Source organism: Pleurodeles waltl, chromosome 3_1 (assembly GCF_031143425.1).
Source record: "Pleurodeles waltl isolate 20211129_DDA chromosome 3_1, aPleWal1.hap1.20221129, whole genome shotgun sequence".
Classification (NCBI taxonomy): domain Eukaryota; kingdom Metazoa; phylum Chordata; class Amphibia; order Caudata; family Salamandridae; genus Pleurodeles; species Pleurodeles waltl.
Window position 1 is genome coordinate 533,262,425 of NC_090440.1, and position 17,755 is coordinate 533,280,179.

Here is a 17,755-nt window from a genome sequence, read left to right on the forward strand (position 1 = left end):
TGCATACCAAATCAAAAGCAATCACAAACCCCCAAAATCGGGCAGGGATGCCTTATATTTTAAAGCTGCCACCCATTAGCAGCCTAAGTAATAATCTCCAGTGAATCCCCACGCAAACAAAGAGTAACGTTCAAGAACCTTTATGCCACATACAAAATGCCTAAAAGGATCCATATTCAAATGCCTTTGAGGCTAGACAAAAGTAAACAGACTTTCCACCTGTTACTCAAAGCAAACAGCACATATGCTGTGCCAGGACCATGAGCAGTAACATTACATATAACACTAATCTCCTGGCTGTCCTCTATCCGCCTGTAAAGTGCTTGGATGCATTTGAATTGTCCAGTAAGCATAATATAAATCAAAAACAACAAACATTATGCTGGAATCAGAACGAAGTTCTCAAATAGTAGGCCTGGTCATAATACTTTTTTTTTTATTTGTGATGTCAAACACCGAAGTGAATCAGTCCTGATAAGCCAATAGTCCACACAAGGACAGAGGTGTTTCTATTTGTCCCAGACAGGTTGCAGCAACTCAAGCACACAAAAGGTGAAGAGAGGATGATTGCAATAAGTCTAACCACTGGCAATCGCTCTGGGTAGTATTCCAATCCATTGTTCTTTTGCCCATCATGACATCACAGTTTGGACCCAGCCATATGCAAATCATTCTTGGTTCCTTTAATGGGATCAGTCCAGCTGGAACTGCAAAGCCAGGTCCACTCTGAACCAGAACACAAGACCGGTTTCGCTCTGATTGGGTTCTTTGGTCGGGTGTAGCTTGGTTCCAGTGGCACAGTGAGCCACTGCCATTCCCTTGGTGAAAACTGAGAAGTTAAAATTAGCCCAATGGACAGAGCTATTTACTGCAAGTGCCTTCTCAAAACCACAAATGTATGGGTCTTTTTGTAAGGATATGGAAGAATTCTCCACTGAGGGAACGGGCTTGATGGCCTCTAGAATAGACTTTCTTTTAATTTCCGACCAAACTTCTGATGTCACAAGATGATCCTAGGGTAGAAAAGATGGGCAACTAATCAGATGAAGCAGATTCAAAATCCTTGGCCACCACTGAAAGAACCTTAAGGTCCTTGATAATTTTATTCCAACAGCCACACATCCTAAGACTCTCCTATACTGAAAGCAAGACTCAATGATTAATTTGAAAAATAAAATGTGCTGATTTGGATACAGCTAATCTGGTCTTGAACCGAGTGAGGCTCTCTTTGCTTGACAGCCAAAGAGACCCTTCCAAATAGAATAAATGTTGAGCTCCTTATGTAAGGCAGTAGAAGTCCAGCAACATCTTGTACATCAGTGATAGCCTTAAGCCTATGCCCCTTATTCATATCAATGTAATTCGTGAGGCACTCAGCATATACATCTCTGTGATCTGTGTGTCTTAATAAGCATGCCATGTACTTCTTCTGGAAGAAAGGCGGGTGATGTTCCTTGAAATTTTCAATGGACTCTTACAGGCTAGAAGCAGACAGCATTGCATCTCATTTGGCTTGTCTGAGGAGCAGAGATGAGCAGAGATACGCGCTGATAAAAGCGCTGTCCAAACAATATTGAATCTTTATCAAACGGCACCAAAGCACTTAAGACTTCCTTACTCTCAGGCAGCAAAAACAATATGAGAATGTGCTGAAGTGGTAGAAGCACTAATAAGGATCACATCAGAGGAAAACTATACGTGTGTGACATTATTTTCACTACAACAAAGAAAAGATGTCACTGGGGCCAGATTTTGTTTACAACTTTATTTTGACCCCGTGAAGGGGGAGTGTGGTCTTCTTACTCTTCTCGATGTAGGATGGTGGCTAGTGCACTTTCTGAATGCCCAATCCAAGTCCATAGCGTATTACCTCAAGGCATGAAATAAATCATTCAGGAGGCTAGTCCTATTCCACATGCTCCCCTGACCCAATCAGAATTAGAGCTTGTGTCTGTAAAGGAAGAGAACTACGATTCCTAACTTTGGTCTTGGAAGGGCCCAGAAGTAAGAAGCTATTGGTGGCCCATTCAACTATTAGCCGGATGAAAGGCCTGGGGAAAAAACTGGCTTGTTCCTTCAGAGCATTACGACAACATACTAATACATGTAAAGGGCATTAGGGAGCTGCACGAGGGTGCAATATAAACCTGTAGAATCAGTGAAGGATCACAAGATGGGGTGGTGACTCCATATCAGCAATAGTTCACTGAAAATAAACTTTACCAGCCATCTTTTGAAGAAGGTCTTTAATGAACCAAGCAGTGCCATGTCTCCAAGATAATGTGTGGCTCCACATGTTGGAAAAAGCTCCCATGTGGATGGTCACTTCCACAAAAGCTAGTAATCACATGTAATTATGGGAGAAGGTGGATCCAAAGGCTGACGAGAGGCTTTACCAAAAGGGTTCTGGAAGCCCAGCAGAGTGAATGAAGCAAGGCAGCCTTTATGGAGGAGAAGGAAAATGAGTCTCCACCCAACCAGCTGGACTGTAAAAAGCATCCATAACAGAGCTGCAGTGGGCCTATCATGTCTGCGTGCCCTGCTTATAATGCACCTTTTGCATTAATGATAGCTACATCCCTGAAGCTGTCAAAATTACCAGAGTCAGCTTAGGCTCCGCCTGGTGTGAGGAGGTATGTATCCACTTTGTTTCTTCTCACTTGCAAGTGATATAATTCTGGTCACAACAAAGCGTGTTGTTTGTAACACCTCAGAGGACTGCGATTCACACAAAATGAAAGAAGGCAGAATATGTGCCTGGCAGCCAACCAAGACAGCAGTATTAACAGGGAATTGCCTCTAAGTGACCAGATTCAAAAGGTCTTCATTCCTTAAAACGCCTAACCTCTAGCTGTCTGGAAAAAGGTGTAAAAAAATATTTTCTTTGCATTTGGAAATAAATCTGGGCTCTGTGAAACAAACTCCCAAGAACTCATAGAAGTAAAATCTCTGCAAAACTCAATATGGAGGCTGGCAGTGAATGACCAGATGGCTTCCTTGCTGGATCTGCAGTACATGTAGAGGTCACTTTCTTTCTTCTGTACGAGGATAGACAGATGCCAAAAGGAAACAAGAAAAACACTTTATACCAAGAAACCACATGGTTTTAAGACGGTGTGCAGGGTTACTGCTGCTTTTCTCTGACAACCATTAGCTATACTTCTTTAGCTGAAAAGACCAGCAAGTGAGCAAAAGGCACATTATTATTTGACATGAGTAAAGTCAATATAGCCACAGTAGAAAGACGTATTACCTTCATTGATTGCGTGTAAATGCTTGTGCTCTCGCACTGTAGCCTTTCAAGTTATGATTAGAAATGGAAAAGCTTCCTGCTTGCTGCCCTGGTCCTATTGCTTTAGCCATGAATTTAATATTGATGCTAATGAGTTATAAAGCACACTGAGAAACTGAATTCTCGTATTTGAACTCAAAAGAATAAAATGTGTCCCTACACTTCGATTTGAAACTCTGGCCAGCAGAGTAAACAAAATTTTCTTAAGCTGCCCTTCACCCACCGAGCTATCATACACGCCCTAATCTCCTGACTATAACTCACCCCTATAAACTTCTATTTTAATTCCTCCCATGGTAAGATATATTGTCTTGTATTTTTTCTAGAGGCACCCGCATGATCAAAGTTTGGGATGGCTCCGCGAGGTTTAGGAACATGCCTGCTCAGATGCTGAGGTTGAATTGCTTGAAAAGGAGGTATTGCACAGTGAGGTATCTTGCAGACCTGGACAAAGAAGAGGCTGTTTGTCTGCCTCTGAGCTTCCTCTATCTTGTATGTAGTTCGTTTCTGCCTGCAACATTACTCGACTTCCATCGAGGCAACTCATTTCCAGCCGCGAGATCTCTCTGCTGTCCTTGAGGAAGTCTGTTTCTCTGTTGCACAGAGGGCTGATGCTCTCACAATCCCTGTGGAAACCGTTGGCAAGCCTAGGCGCTAAGGTGACTTCCAATTTTTCTGTATCTTTCTCTACATGGAAGAGTTCTTCTTGCACTTGGTGGGCTTCTTCTGGTCTTTCATAGTGGTGCCCAATGTCCTCTCTGTCTGGAGGAGAGGAGGTGGCAGGCTGAGGCAGATTCTCTTCTAACGGACTGAATGCGCGCACATCCTCTACCTCACTAATGACGTCTTCACTCTCCGACCTGCTCTGCTCACACTCACAACTCCTTTCAGAGGCAGAAAAGTCAGAATGGACAATAACCTCAGCTTCCACACGATTGCAAATGGCCGGTTGATGGTTGACAGCTTTCTGAATTTCATTCTGCATGGAATAAAAAGATAAACAAATGCATGTTAGGTGTCAGATGTCTTTGTTTACTGCACACAGAAAATGTACTTGCCATTGCCATAGAGCGAATGGTGTGCCAGGCAAGCAGGCATCCATCCCCTCCCACAAGGTACCACGGCGCAGAAGCCTGCTCTCATGGCTAGCTGGTCTCCTCATTCAGCCATGATAAAACAGACACTGAGTGATGGCAGCCCCTTTCAGTAGCTCCTACAGCTAGTTCATTTGTCTGTTAAAAACATTTGCTTCTTCAAAGACTTGCAGACAAGGCCACCCAAGTGACTGCTTGAAAATCCTTCTCTCAAGTGCTGGCAGAAGCATGCAAGCCAGAAGGGTTTTCAACAGCCTGCACAGTCCCCAGTTTTGATTCTTTGAATCTGCCCAGAAAGACCAAGAGGCGGTAATGCACACGGGCCTAGGCTGGAGGCAAAGGGACAACAGAAACAGGCAGCAATACACAATATTCTTCCTATGAAACTCAAAGCTATAGTTCATCCACTGAAACAACATACAATAACGTTTTTATGCAATGCTTGAATCAAAATATTAGGAATGACTGCCCTAATGTTATCATTATAAGGGCCATATGTACGAACACTTTTTCCCATAGACACAGAATGGGTAAAAACCTTTGCTACATCTGGCCCTAAATCACTTAGTAAATCACAGCAATTGTTAAACTGTTCATATGTGCACAGTACATGACGACGCAGTGCTCAATACTAATGTTGAGCAGAGCACATTTATAGGAAGCACATTAAACGAACTGCACAGCCACACGTGAGATGATGATTTCATGTGCAAAAAAACAGAAGAAAAACAACCTTTAATTTGTTAACATTAACAACCACTGAATTGATCTCTGCTCAGTGATCTCTCGAAAAGTCGATATTTCGACCTTTGGTGGGGACACACAGATTGTTCATCATCAAGACAAGCTGAAAATGCCTGAGCACGTCTGTTGAGGGGTAGAACATTCTTAATGTTAAAGTTACAGGGAGGCCAAGATGGGCCTCTGCAAAGTAATAAAACCAGTGCAGAAATCAGGGTGAATATTGGGGTGGCAGAAATTATGGACAAAATCACTCATGGTGTGGCTGTTAACTTATCAACATTACTCATCGACCCATGTAATATCACTTTGTATCATGTTAAAAAAAATACTCATTACATCCGTATACAGATACACCCACCTGTGTTTCAGACAACTTTGACATGCACTGATAAAACGCATTTACAAAAAAAAGATAACTTCTAATAAATATTGAAAAGGTCCTTAAGGGATTTCAAATGTTTGCGCTGTAATCATGTGTTAACTATCTTAACCTTAACCCTCCAAACAAATGAAGGGTAATTAAAAGGATATTAAATCAAATGTTTAATAAACACAACTGTGAATTAGTATTTGCGTTACTTAGAGCAGTGCTTTTCTCCATTTGTTAAAATCTGTGGTTGGATACCATTACAAAGAGCAGTAGAAAAACCATATTCAATCAGATTCTCTAAAAAACACTAGGGGTGGGAGTAACTTGCGCACTTTACTGTATTGTAGTTCCACGAAATTACAGAAAAATTATGAGAGATTATGCAGAGTTACACAAGGAGCATAACCTTGCATTTAGTGCTATTTTCGTAGCGCAAAATGCACCATTGTGAGTTATGAGTAGGGCTCCTGGTTTTTATGGTATTTATTTTTTAACATTTCAGTCTGTATTTATTTACATTTATGTTGTGCTCATCCTATCTGTATTACCCATATTTATTAGGTTTTCTGGAAACTAATAAAGTTGCAACTAGTGAATTTCCACATTTAACTAACAGAGGTGCACTTCTCCTGAATGCTTATCAGTTTCTAGCCCTATAAGCACTAATATGAGGCCATTATCATTACAGTACAAACATATGTGATCACTTTTAGTTGTTTAGAGGAATCTTTTCCCTTTTTTGTTGACTTCCCATGCTGCCTATCTGAACAGACTTCGGCCTGGCAATCTTGAGTGATAGCACAGAGTTATTAAAAAATACCAACTTTCTCTATTTTCCCTTTGTAAAAATAAATAGACAGGAAAACACATTGTTTTCATTCTGTATGTACATGTAAACATTAGTCAAAATGGAAAAGTGAGAGCTTGATAATAAGTAACAGTCTGTTCTTGGAGTGCCACTTATGCACCTGACATTGAACCAATCCAAACGGTCTGGTAAAAGTTGCACCCCCCCTTTTTAAAAAAAATCGGATTTCTCCAAAGCTCTGCCAAGGCCTCTTCTCAATGTGTCTGTTAATAATGAAGGCTCTGATAGAAGTCACTACATTGATCTGTACAGACCTCATTAAAAAGAACCTACGAAAAAGTCAACCAGGGTTATCAAGATTGGCCAGTGTTCCCTAACTACTTAAAGATTAATGTTGAAGAATACATTGTCTGATCATTCTTTACACTGAATGTATTATGGCATTTTAGAAAGTATAGATCTTTTTGTTACTGCCTCCCCCAAAGGCAATCCATGCTACCATCACTCTTTCTGTACAGAAAGCATGCTTGATCTACCCGCTCCAGGCTTCTGGAACTCATTCACAAACACTCTATTATTGTGGGGGAAATACCCTTACGTTCCTATAATGAATGTTAGGATGCAAAAGCACAGAGTTTAGCGAGTCTGGGTAAAACAAGTCAAGAAGCAGAAGAACTGGATGGGACTCTTGCCCAAGGATCAGTATTTCCATCTGCAACATACACGTTGCCCAAAATGCAGTCTTGAATATCTCTGTGATTATCATTGATCAAGAAGGTCCAATCATTCGTTTATGGTCTGTTTTCACGTTTTGTTGCACTGCTTATCCCTCTTCAATATTTCCCAACGTAGCCACTGTCAATTCTACCACATTGTCACGTGTAGAAAAGGGGAATGGTTTCTACTTACAATTACTGTCACATGCCTAAATTGCTTTTATAACGATCAGAATATTATGGAATTCCAGCTGAAAGAAATTGCATTCCACTTGGAGGAAATTAAATTGCACTGGATAAAAATGGACTGTGGTGAGAAGAAAATGTAAATATATATGGAGTCTGGCTTATGAATGCACTGTCAAGCAGCACCTGAAAAACAATGTACATTAATGTCTGCCCTCCTCCCACTTGTGCTGCTCTCAGACTAAAACGCCACAAATTATCTAGTTATCTAAGACACCTTAAAAGCATTTTAATGGCATGTTATGTTATGTTAATTGACTTGTATAGCGCCATCTACCCGAAAGGCTTCGCAGCGCTTGAAGGACAACAACATAAGCCGAGGGCCGGGACAATAATGCCAACAAGCGCCAAGTTTTTATGGGCTTTCGGAAATCAAGTTCATGGCTAAGTAGCCGAATGCTAGGAGGGAGAGTTCCACAGTTTTGCCCCTAAATATCCCATCGTGGTGCCGCCCCATCTAGCTTTTTTGATTTTAGGCAAAGTGGCCAAGGCTAATGTGGCAGATCTAAGGACTCTGTTGGGCTTATAGAAGGTGGCAAGATTTTTTAATAGGTGGGGACCTCTGTTATGAAGTGATCTATGGATGAAGCATAAAGTTTTACATTTTATACGTTTCTCCACAGGGAGCCAGTGGAGGGAGGCCAAGGCCGGTTTAGCTGAAATATGCCTTGGAATATCTAATAAGAGGCATGCTCCGTCATTTTGGACTACCTGTAACTTCTTAATCACAAATTTGGGGGAACCAAGGAACAAACTATTGCCATAGTCAAGTTTAGACATAATAATTGCTTGAACAGTAAGCCTTTTTGCGAGAGGAGGAAGTATTCCAAAAACCTTTCTTAGCAGTCTTACTGATCCAAAGCAAGAGCTGGAAATTTTATTGGCGTGATGTTATAGAGTGAAAAGGGGATCTAACCAGATTCCCAGATTTTTAAGGTACTTCTTGGGAGGAGGCAAGTCCCCCAATAGGGAAGGAAGTAGAGGAATGTCGACTGGATCAGAGTAGTAGCCTAAAATCATTATTTCTGTTTTGTTCCCATTCAGTTGGCGCATACTGTTTGTCATCCAACCTGCAACTGCACATAGACATGGAGACAGGGACGATCCTATTGTCCCTCCATTAGTGGAAAAAGACACCACTAACTGGGTGTCATCTGCACAGGAAACCAATGAGAGACCAAAGGATTCCACCAGCTCCGCCAAGGGGGCTAAGTAAATATGAAATAGCGTAGGGCTAAGAGAAGATCCCTGTGGCACCCCACAGTTCCAGTTGAACGTATCAGACAAATATGATCGGTCCAGCACCCGAAAGGACCTATCCTGAAGGAATGAGGTAAGCCAGCTGAGAGCTAAACCATTAATTCCTACATCCCTCATCCTATGGGTGAGGGTGAGGTGGTCCACAGTATCAAATGCCGCACTCAGGTCCAGGAGAATCACGGCTGTCATCTGACCCTGATCCATCGCATCTTTGCATCTTCCATAACAGCTATCAGAGCTGACTTGGTACTATGAAGCGGCCTGAAACCCATCTGAGTAGGGTGAAGGATATGTTTTGCCCCTAAACGTTCAAGCACAGGCATCTGGATAAATAAACAAAATGATCACAGCTGAGTAGAGGGCAAGCACTTTTTTGTGTGGAAGCACAGTAGTCCAGCCCAATCACAACATGCGCTCCTGGCTCCCAAAATGTGGGTGGAGCCAAAGCCCCTCTTCTGGTAATACTCAGATAATTGTCTAGCCACAGCTTTGTGGTCAAGGCAGACCATAATAAAACCAGTATATGCACCAATTAAACTAGAGCACATAAGGATAAAAAGTTGTTAAAATAGAGAAAACGAATTTCAAGTGAAAAAACTAGGAATCAGCAGGTGATAAAAATTGGAATTGCAGGAACTGTGTAAAGAAAGGGTTTCCTTGTGGGGATGTTGGGATTCCACATGGAGAAAGTGGGAAGCTTAATGAGAAAAACAGTACATAAGTGAGATTTCACATGAAGACATGCATTGACAATTCCAATGGGTCTGTCTTGTGAATGAAAGTGCCCTTTGTGTCAGTGATGGATTTAGGCAGTCAATAAGTCATCATATATGTATTCGGTCTCTCATCTTTGCACTAATGCATCCATTCATCTATCCACAGTCTTATTCTTGCTTTCACCCTCTGACACAAGTGTAATAAAACACACAAAAAATCAACAACATATGCACAATAAATGAAAAGAATACAATATGCTGATATCTAAACACTGCAGACATATGCTTGCAATAACTAAACTAAACATAGCAGGGGGTGTGAGTCTTGCAGAGGTATTATAAGTAGTCTATTCTTTTTTTTTTTAAGTTCCAGTATGTCTGCCACATTTTGAACCAACATGATTGCTATCTTGGAATGGTAAAACAATGATACACTACGGACAACAGCATTGTAATGTCTCATGGTTTAGAGCAGTGCTCCCCAAACATTTTAGAACCAGGACCCACTTTTTAGCACGACAAACTTTCGTGACCTACCTAGCTTAAACGGACATGAGTCAGGCATTTTTTTTTTTTTTTTTTTTTTTATAACGCATCATGTGGCAGCGCACTGTCAATAATAGCCAGCACATTTTCCATTTAAATGGCCACTAAATTTGGCACAGGCATACAGTTTTACTGATGCAACTATATTGAACACAAACAATAATCCGGTTTCATTGAATATTTATTATTTGTGCATCACCAAGTGTCTTGATTGTTCTGATCCTATCGAAATCTTTGTTTCCATCACACTTCAGAATTACAAAACAATGTGCTTTATTTGAACTTTCCTAACATCCAAATGTGTACAGTTTATATACAGGCATTTACATTTTGTTGTGTGTTGCGCAAGAAATTGCATCCTAGAGCCTTTCCTTTCACACTTTATGTGCCCCTGCAAGAATGTCACATAATTCACTTCACTTTTCTTTCTCTGACTGCAAAGTGAGAATAGTTTGTACACAAAACCACTTCGAGAGAAAAGAGTGAGTGTATTCCAGGTACCACATCTGAAGTGTTTCTAAACACCTGTCCTGTTTTAATAAGACATAATCAGCAGAAAACAGATCCTGACATTTGTCCTCTGCCTGCGAATGTGACAAGATACATACAGAATTAAAAGCATCTTTATTTATTGCTTATACTTTCGCGAACCACTAAAAAATGGCTCACACAGCAGAGAAGAAGTAAAGTAACCATAAAAAGAGGAAATTGAAAATTAAAGGACTGTCCAAACGGCCTTAAAACTGAAACATACAAATTTTTAGGTCGATGTACACATGTGATCAGTAAATACAATGATTTTCAGGGCAAGAGAGCCTATGAATAATGCAGTCTGAACAATTACCGCATGCAGTACGCTGTCATGATGGAACCAGAGGACATTAAACAGAAGAGTGGCACAACAGAGCTGAACCTAAGTCCCTCTATGTACCTATATCAATATAATGTTATATATATATGTGTGTGTAGGTATCATTTAATGATGTTCCTTGTTACGTGGTCCATGAAACAACCTAGGAAGAGAACCTAGCAAGAATTATTACAGTGCAAATATTCTCTAACTTAAGCCAGAGGTGGTAACCAAAACCAAAAGCATTACCATCAAAGGTAATCTGTGGCATTTCATTTCACAAAAAACTATCCGTAGGCTTTAATGGCGAGAAATAACAATCCACCCATAAGTGCCTATTAACTTTAACACATGCTTTAACATATGATTGTTACTATCAACATGTCAGATCTGCTGTATTTATGACAGCTCTTCATAACAAACAGGTCAGATCTATGTCACCAGAAATAGGTTTTCCTAGTAAACCAATCAAGCCTTTATCTGTTGTAATTGGTGTATCACCATAAGCAGCTCAGACATACTGGGGGTTATTCTAACTTTGGAGGAGGTGTTAATCCGTCCCAAAAGTGACGGAAAAGTGACGGATTTACCACCAGCCGTATTACGAGTCCATTATATCCTATGGAACTCGTAATACGGCTGGTGGTATATCCGTCACTTTACCGTCACTTTTGGGACGGATTAACACTCCTCCAAAGTTAGAATAACCCCCACTGTGTTGGTTATAAGCCTTCCCACAAAGCAACCATCAGGTATACCATAATACAAGTACAAATATGTACACAAAGTTGTTAAAACTATAGAAAATCCCTACTAATAAGCCTAATAAGGAATACAGTAGTGCAATTTGTCTATCCCCACGGTTTGTAAAGCTGGGCCACAAACCCCAAACCCTTGCCTGTTATTCCATGTAACAAAATACCTGCTTACAGACTTTAGCACAGTGTAATAACAATTCACCCATTAAACCTAATGCCTTTTTCAAGTTTTCACAAAAAGCAAGTCTCCTTGGTTTGTCATAACTTTTCCCTATAAACAGATCGCATCTAAGAAATCTGACATAACTTTTTCCAGTGTACTGAAAAGGCCTCTAGTCTTTAGCAGTGGCTTGACACCATATACAACACAGGCCTACTGACGTGTGCATAAAATGTCAACCATCATGCGTACAGCTGTAACATTACAAATATGTATAAAATTACCATGTGTCAGGCCTGTTGCATTTGTAATAACATTTCATAACAAACAGCCCAAATCTATGGTATATGGCATAACATTTCCCTGCACACCGGTCAAACCTATGCCGGTTATAATTGGCTTGTCACCATAACCAACTCAGACCCACTGTATTGATCATAAGCTTTCTCTCAAGCTAAACATCAGGCATGCAGTCATAAAACTGCAAATGTACAAAGAATTACAGTTGGCATGGCAAAATAGTATCTCTCATAACAGGGCCTAACAAGGATTCTCACACTGCAAATCTCCCACACCCATGGTTTGTCAGGGGGATAACCAACACCAAATCTTGTGCCTACTGAAGTAGTATGTGAGATTCCATGTAATAAAAAAAACCTGTAGGCTTTAATTTAGAGATTCACAGTAACATTGACTTTAACATATGCTTTTCATAATCAATATACCAGGTCTACTGCCTTTATAATAACTTTTCATAATAAACACCATAACCAGGCCTACTGCCTTTATCAGTGGCATGTCACCAAAACCAACTCAAAGTTACTGTATTGAGTGCAAGCTTTCTACATGGCAACCATCCAGCATACTGATATAAAAGTACAAATGTATATGCAATTACAGTTGGCAAACCAACAGATTACCTCTCCTAATAGAACCTAGCAAGGATTATTGAAGATTATGGGGGTCATTATGACCCTGGCGGAAGGCGGAGAAGCGGCGGTAAGACCGCCAACAGGCTGGCGGTCTTTTTTTTTGTATTATGACCATGGCGGTTACTGCCATGGTCATCCGCCGCTTCTCCGTTCCGCCCGCCGGGCTGGAGACATGGGTCTCCAGCCCGGCAGCCGTCACTATACCGCCGGCGGTATTTTGACCCGGCTAACCACCGTGGATTTCCTGCGGTTGGAACCGCCATGAAATCCATGACGGTAAGCACTATCAGTGCCATGGAATTCCTTCCCTGGCACTGATAGGGGTCTCCCCCACCCCCCACCACCACACCCACCCCGACCCCCTCCCCTACACCCCCACCACCCCCCAAATGTGGCAGGGCCCCCCTCCCCACCCCTACCCCCAACATCACAGAACACACACGACACGCACGCAGGCACCACCAACACACACACACGCACACACACCGACATACATGCCTACATCCACACACACAGTCAGACACGCACACCCACATACACGCACACATCCATACAGACTTACCCACAGACATACACGCACTCATTCCCAAAACACGCAACACCCCCGCAAGCATACACGCACTCACACACCCCCTCTACATACACAGACGCACACCCCCATGCACCCACACAACACCCCCCCACCCCCTCCCCTAACGGACGATCAACTTACCTGTTCCGTCGATCCTCCGGGAGGGGACGGGAGCCATGGGGGCTGCTCCACCGACACCACACCGCCAACAGAACACCGCTGCGCCGAATCACAGGACGTGATTCGGTGGGCGGTGTTCTGTTGGCGTGGCGGTGGAGGTGGAGCAACCTCCACTTCCCCGCCGCCCGCCAGTATGGCTGTTGGCGGCTCTCTGTCCGAAAAAGGACGGAGAGCAGCCAACAGTCATAATACGCCGAGCGGCAAACCGCCACTACTGGCGGTCTTCCGCACGGCGGTCCCTCGGCGGTCTTGTAAAAAGACAGCTGAGGTTGTAATGACCACCTATATCTTTTATCCTCACATTTTGATCGGGTGAATCACCAACAACCCTTGCTTTCTATGGTCATCTGTGAAATTCTGTGTGACAAAATACTTGCCTACAGGCTTTAGCACGGTTTAAAAATCGATCTTTAAAACCCTGTTGTCTTTAATACATGCCTTACATAATAAGCAGGTAAGACCTTCTGGCTTTGTTATAACATTTCATAATAAACAAATCAAACCTCTGAAATGTGGCATGACTTTTCCCAATGAAGCCTTTAAACCTTTAAAACCAAGCCTTTAAACCTTACCCACACTGGCCTATTCACGCGCACACAAACTGGGAACCACTGTGCAAACAGTTATAAAATTACACATGTGTAGAAAAATGCTGCTTGCAAAAGAATATACAACTCCATTCAACAAGGCCTAGCAAGAATCATCACAGTGCAAACCCCCAGGTTTGTGTGAGTGGGAGGCTGACGCCAAAACCCTTACCTAATACAGTAATTTGTGAGATTGCATGTAAAAGAATATCTATTAGCAGGCTTTGATATAGAGTTAGACATTCACACTTAAATGCCTATTGGCTTTAACATATGCTTTTCACAATAAATATGTCAGGCACTGTGTCTTTATAATAACATCATAATAAATAGATCAGGCCTATAAGCATGATCTTTGGGCTTACCACCATTATCAAGTCAGTTCTGCTGTATCGAATATAAGCTTTAACACAAGCCAAAAAGGGCCACCAAGCAATCTTTTTAGTGAAGGCGCACAAAATTCTCCCAATACAATCCTGTACTCTTGGGAACCAACATGTGGATGGAGCCTAATCTCATCTCTCGGTAATACTCTGAAAGTTCTGTTTTTGTTTATCATACAAGTTCAAGCAACAGGAGCACTGCCAAGCCAGATATTAAACTAAATGTAAGTTGATGTTGCCCTGGACATCCCATACTGCTCTCAAACACAAATCTGCATTCTGAAAGCTAATGTTCATGATGGAAGGGGAGAATGTGGTGACTGCAATGCATTCTTCACAGCTGTCCTCCTCCCATCCGTGCTGCTGCCAGAGAAATACATCATCATAACTTATGTAGTTATCTAAGACACTTGAATAGCAATAGTGTCACCTGTATGACCCTGTAAATTCAAGCTCAGGCAGATGGATGAACAAAATGATCACAGCTGCATAGAGGGCAAGCACTTTTTTGAGAAAGCATATAACTTCTGCCTTAAAAAAATATACTCCTAACTCCCACAATGTGGACAGAGCCAAAGTCCCTCTCCTGGTTCTTGGTTGTTCTCACATAATTGTCTGGCAACAGCTGTGCTTTCAAACCAGACCATAAAAATTGTCTGACAACATCTGCGCTGTCAAGCCATACCACAAAAAAGGGCTTTAGTTACAGAAAATAAGATTCCCAGTGACAAAAATGAGATATATGAAATAAATGATTCACTGTAAAAAGAAATGCAGGAGATTAATGGAAGACCATTAGGCCTTGCTTAAGTAGTAGGTGCTCTGAATCAACAAGTGTTCTCTGCTTACTCACAGTGCCCCAAATTGCAACAATCAGATAATCTATTGAGCATTTACACCAGACTCAGACACAAGAGGGCTGGATTGTACACCAGAAGCTAAAAGACCACACAAAGAAAAGGTACGAACCCTAGCATCCCACATACTCACCTGAGCAATATCCGAGGGCGAAATCACCGCTGACATGGCATGTTTCTTCCCAATGTCGGTATGCGGTAGAAGAAGCCCATTAGAGGTGCTTCCCGGGCTCTTTGCGTCTCCATAAATGGTAATGTTGTTCACCCAGTTTGGGTTTATCGACCCATTCCATGTGGGCTGCAAGAAACATTTTAAAATGAAAAGAGAAAATAGGCACTGCCGTGACCTCAACAACTGTACTAGATTTATAGACACGAGATACTGGGGAACTAAGAACAATATCATTGATAACAACAACAAAAACATTATTTATGCTCCTAGTGAAAAAGTAACAACAATGAAATGCGCAGCGCAATGCACTTTGGTAGCAGTGAAAGTAGACTGCCCGGTTTTCTTGCTATCATGACTGCTATGGATTAAGATTTCTACTGCTGCAAGTATCTCTGTGGATAGATAAAAATATAGGAACAAATAAACCTGGAAAAACACAACTTCTAATGCAAGTAAAGTTGCCTGTAACGCTGGTATATCTGTATTAGCCTTTGTTCTGTGCTGGGGCACAACTCCTCCCCAAGTCTAGCTTGGTTCCCCAGTTTGACTTCCCCCTATTTCGCTGAATCTCTGCAAGGGAAGTGAGTCATTCCTGTTTAAACAAGAATCCACAGCATTGATTATCTGAGTTTCACTGGAGTAAATGTATCAGTCCAAGGAATAGAGCCTTCAGTTTTCTGGAATATGTCTCACTTTTAAATTTCCTTCGAGCCACAGTAAAAATCATACATTTTGAAGGTCTGGATGGTGGGGGTGAGCCCAGCAATCACAAAACGTACTTTTTCATTACTTTCATTTTTGTTTTAAGACACAGTGGCTGGCTACCAGGGGCATAGAAATGTCTCCCCTCGGGCATCAATAAGATTACTTCTGGGTGTAATTTCTCTTAAAGAAACAGCGTTTCGGCAGCTGGATTACTTGATACAGTCTGAACGGAAGCTGAGTTGCAACGGAGTGCTTTCTGTCCAGTGTGGAAGACATGGGTTCGTATCTGCGTTCTAGCTGTCCTCCTGCCACTGCAGATTCCTTGACGGCTCAGATGATCCCCATCCCACAGAATCACTCTCATTGCAGCAAGTATCACTCATACAATTTACAAGGTTCCTTTCTCATTCTCCCCCTCCCCCTTCTATGTACCCTGTGCTCCATTGGCACTTTGAGGTAAACTTACGGTAGGGAATCAGTCGGGGTTGCTGTGGGTGCAGAGTCAGCCCACTAATTTTAGGGAGGGGACTCAGCCCCCTGAGGGCTTGAGAGGTGTCAATTTTATTGTGAGTTTGCACAGTGGAAGTCTGGGTGCTGGCAGTATATTGGTTTCCTTTGCTCGCGTCTCTTCAGGTACCCTGGTCCTGCTTCAACACAGCCAAATGACATAAGGGATGGACTTTGCACGTGGTGCTGTATCCCATGACCCAAACCCCACGTGGGTTCTAATTTCTCTGGACAATAAAGGTGTATCTAACATCTACAATTGTTTTCAGGGGAGCGCAAACATAATGCAAGCATCTGCACTCCAAATGTCACCTCCACTCCACCCCCTCTTGCCCTGTAAGCCACGTCATATTGCCATAAATGTTACAGCAATTGGATGTGCTCCTCGACGGCGTGATGACTTGGGTCTGCTTGCAATAAAAATATTTTTTTTGCTTTTACTTACCACCCAATAATGTAAGAATTACATATGTGGTGAAAAAAGAAAAAAGGAAGAAAGCACAGACCTTTTCCTTTTTTCCAATGACTAGTGGCTTCAAGGCACTTGCATTGCTATCAGCGAGTCATAACTTGCTAGTCAAGAGCGTATTGCGCTCTGCGGCTTACAGTTATGCTCTTAACTCTGTCCTGCATGATGAGCCTACCCTAACACAACATGCAGAGTGATGTTAAAACAAAAGCTGGGATTGACTGAAGGCAACACACGAGAAATGGTACCAGACACTTGGCAGATAATTTTATTTGAAGAACCCCAGCTACCACCCAAGAAACTACTCTTTAGCCATTTACGCACCTACCACCCTCATGATAAAAAGATGTGAATGTGCATAGACCGAACAATCACAGCCTTGGAATTGCATCAGTTGAAACTGCCAATAGCCACTTCTGGTGCTTCTCCTTCACTAAATGTGTATTTGTCACATCAGGTGGCCGGGAGAGCTGGTCAGGGAAGAATTGCCTATTCCTCTATAAGTTAGTGATAATAGAGAACTATAACATAACTTCCTATGACAAAATCCCATGAAGCTTCATTATGCCCACTGCCTATGCTAATTAACACTCCCCAATCATTTTTGAGGACTTGTACACTGCCTTAGGGTACCATAAATGTTACTGAAGCAATGAATAGAGAATTCTTTAAATGCAACAAGGCTGCAAACTAATCAGCAAAAGGATAATTGGGACTTAACTGCGAGCGCCCAGAAAAACTTGTACATTTAAAGCATCTTTCTATGGTGTCTAGATTTGTATAAACAATGTTGTAAGAAAGGGCTGAAATTGTATGTTGCACAGTGGTCGTC

The 17,755-nt window shown here is 42.0% G+C and overlaps 1 protein-coding gene across 1 annotated transcript in view; it reads right to left on the reverse strand.

Annotated features, from left to right (window-relative positions):
- Positions 1-442: 442 nt before the first annotated feature.
- Positions 443-17,755, reverse strand: part of IGDCC4 (immunoglobulin superfamily DCC subclass member 4) — a 468,431-nt gene continuing 451,118 nt past the window's right edge. The window contains exons 19-20 of the mRNA XM_069222840.1: positions 15,204-15,368; positions 443-4,271 (exon numbers count right to left, since the gene is read on the reverse strand). Coding sequence (XP_069078941.1) covers positions 3,660-4,271; positions 15,204-15,368 — 777 coding nt within the window. The 3' untranslated portion in view covers positions 443-3,659. The remainder of the gene's footprint in view (positions 4,272-15,203; positions 15,369-17,755) is intronic.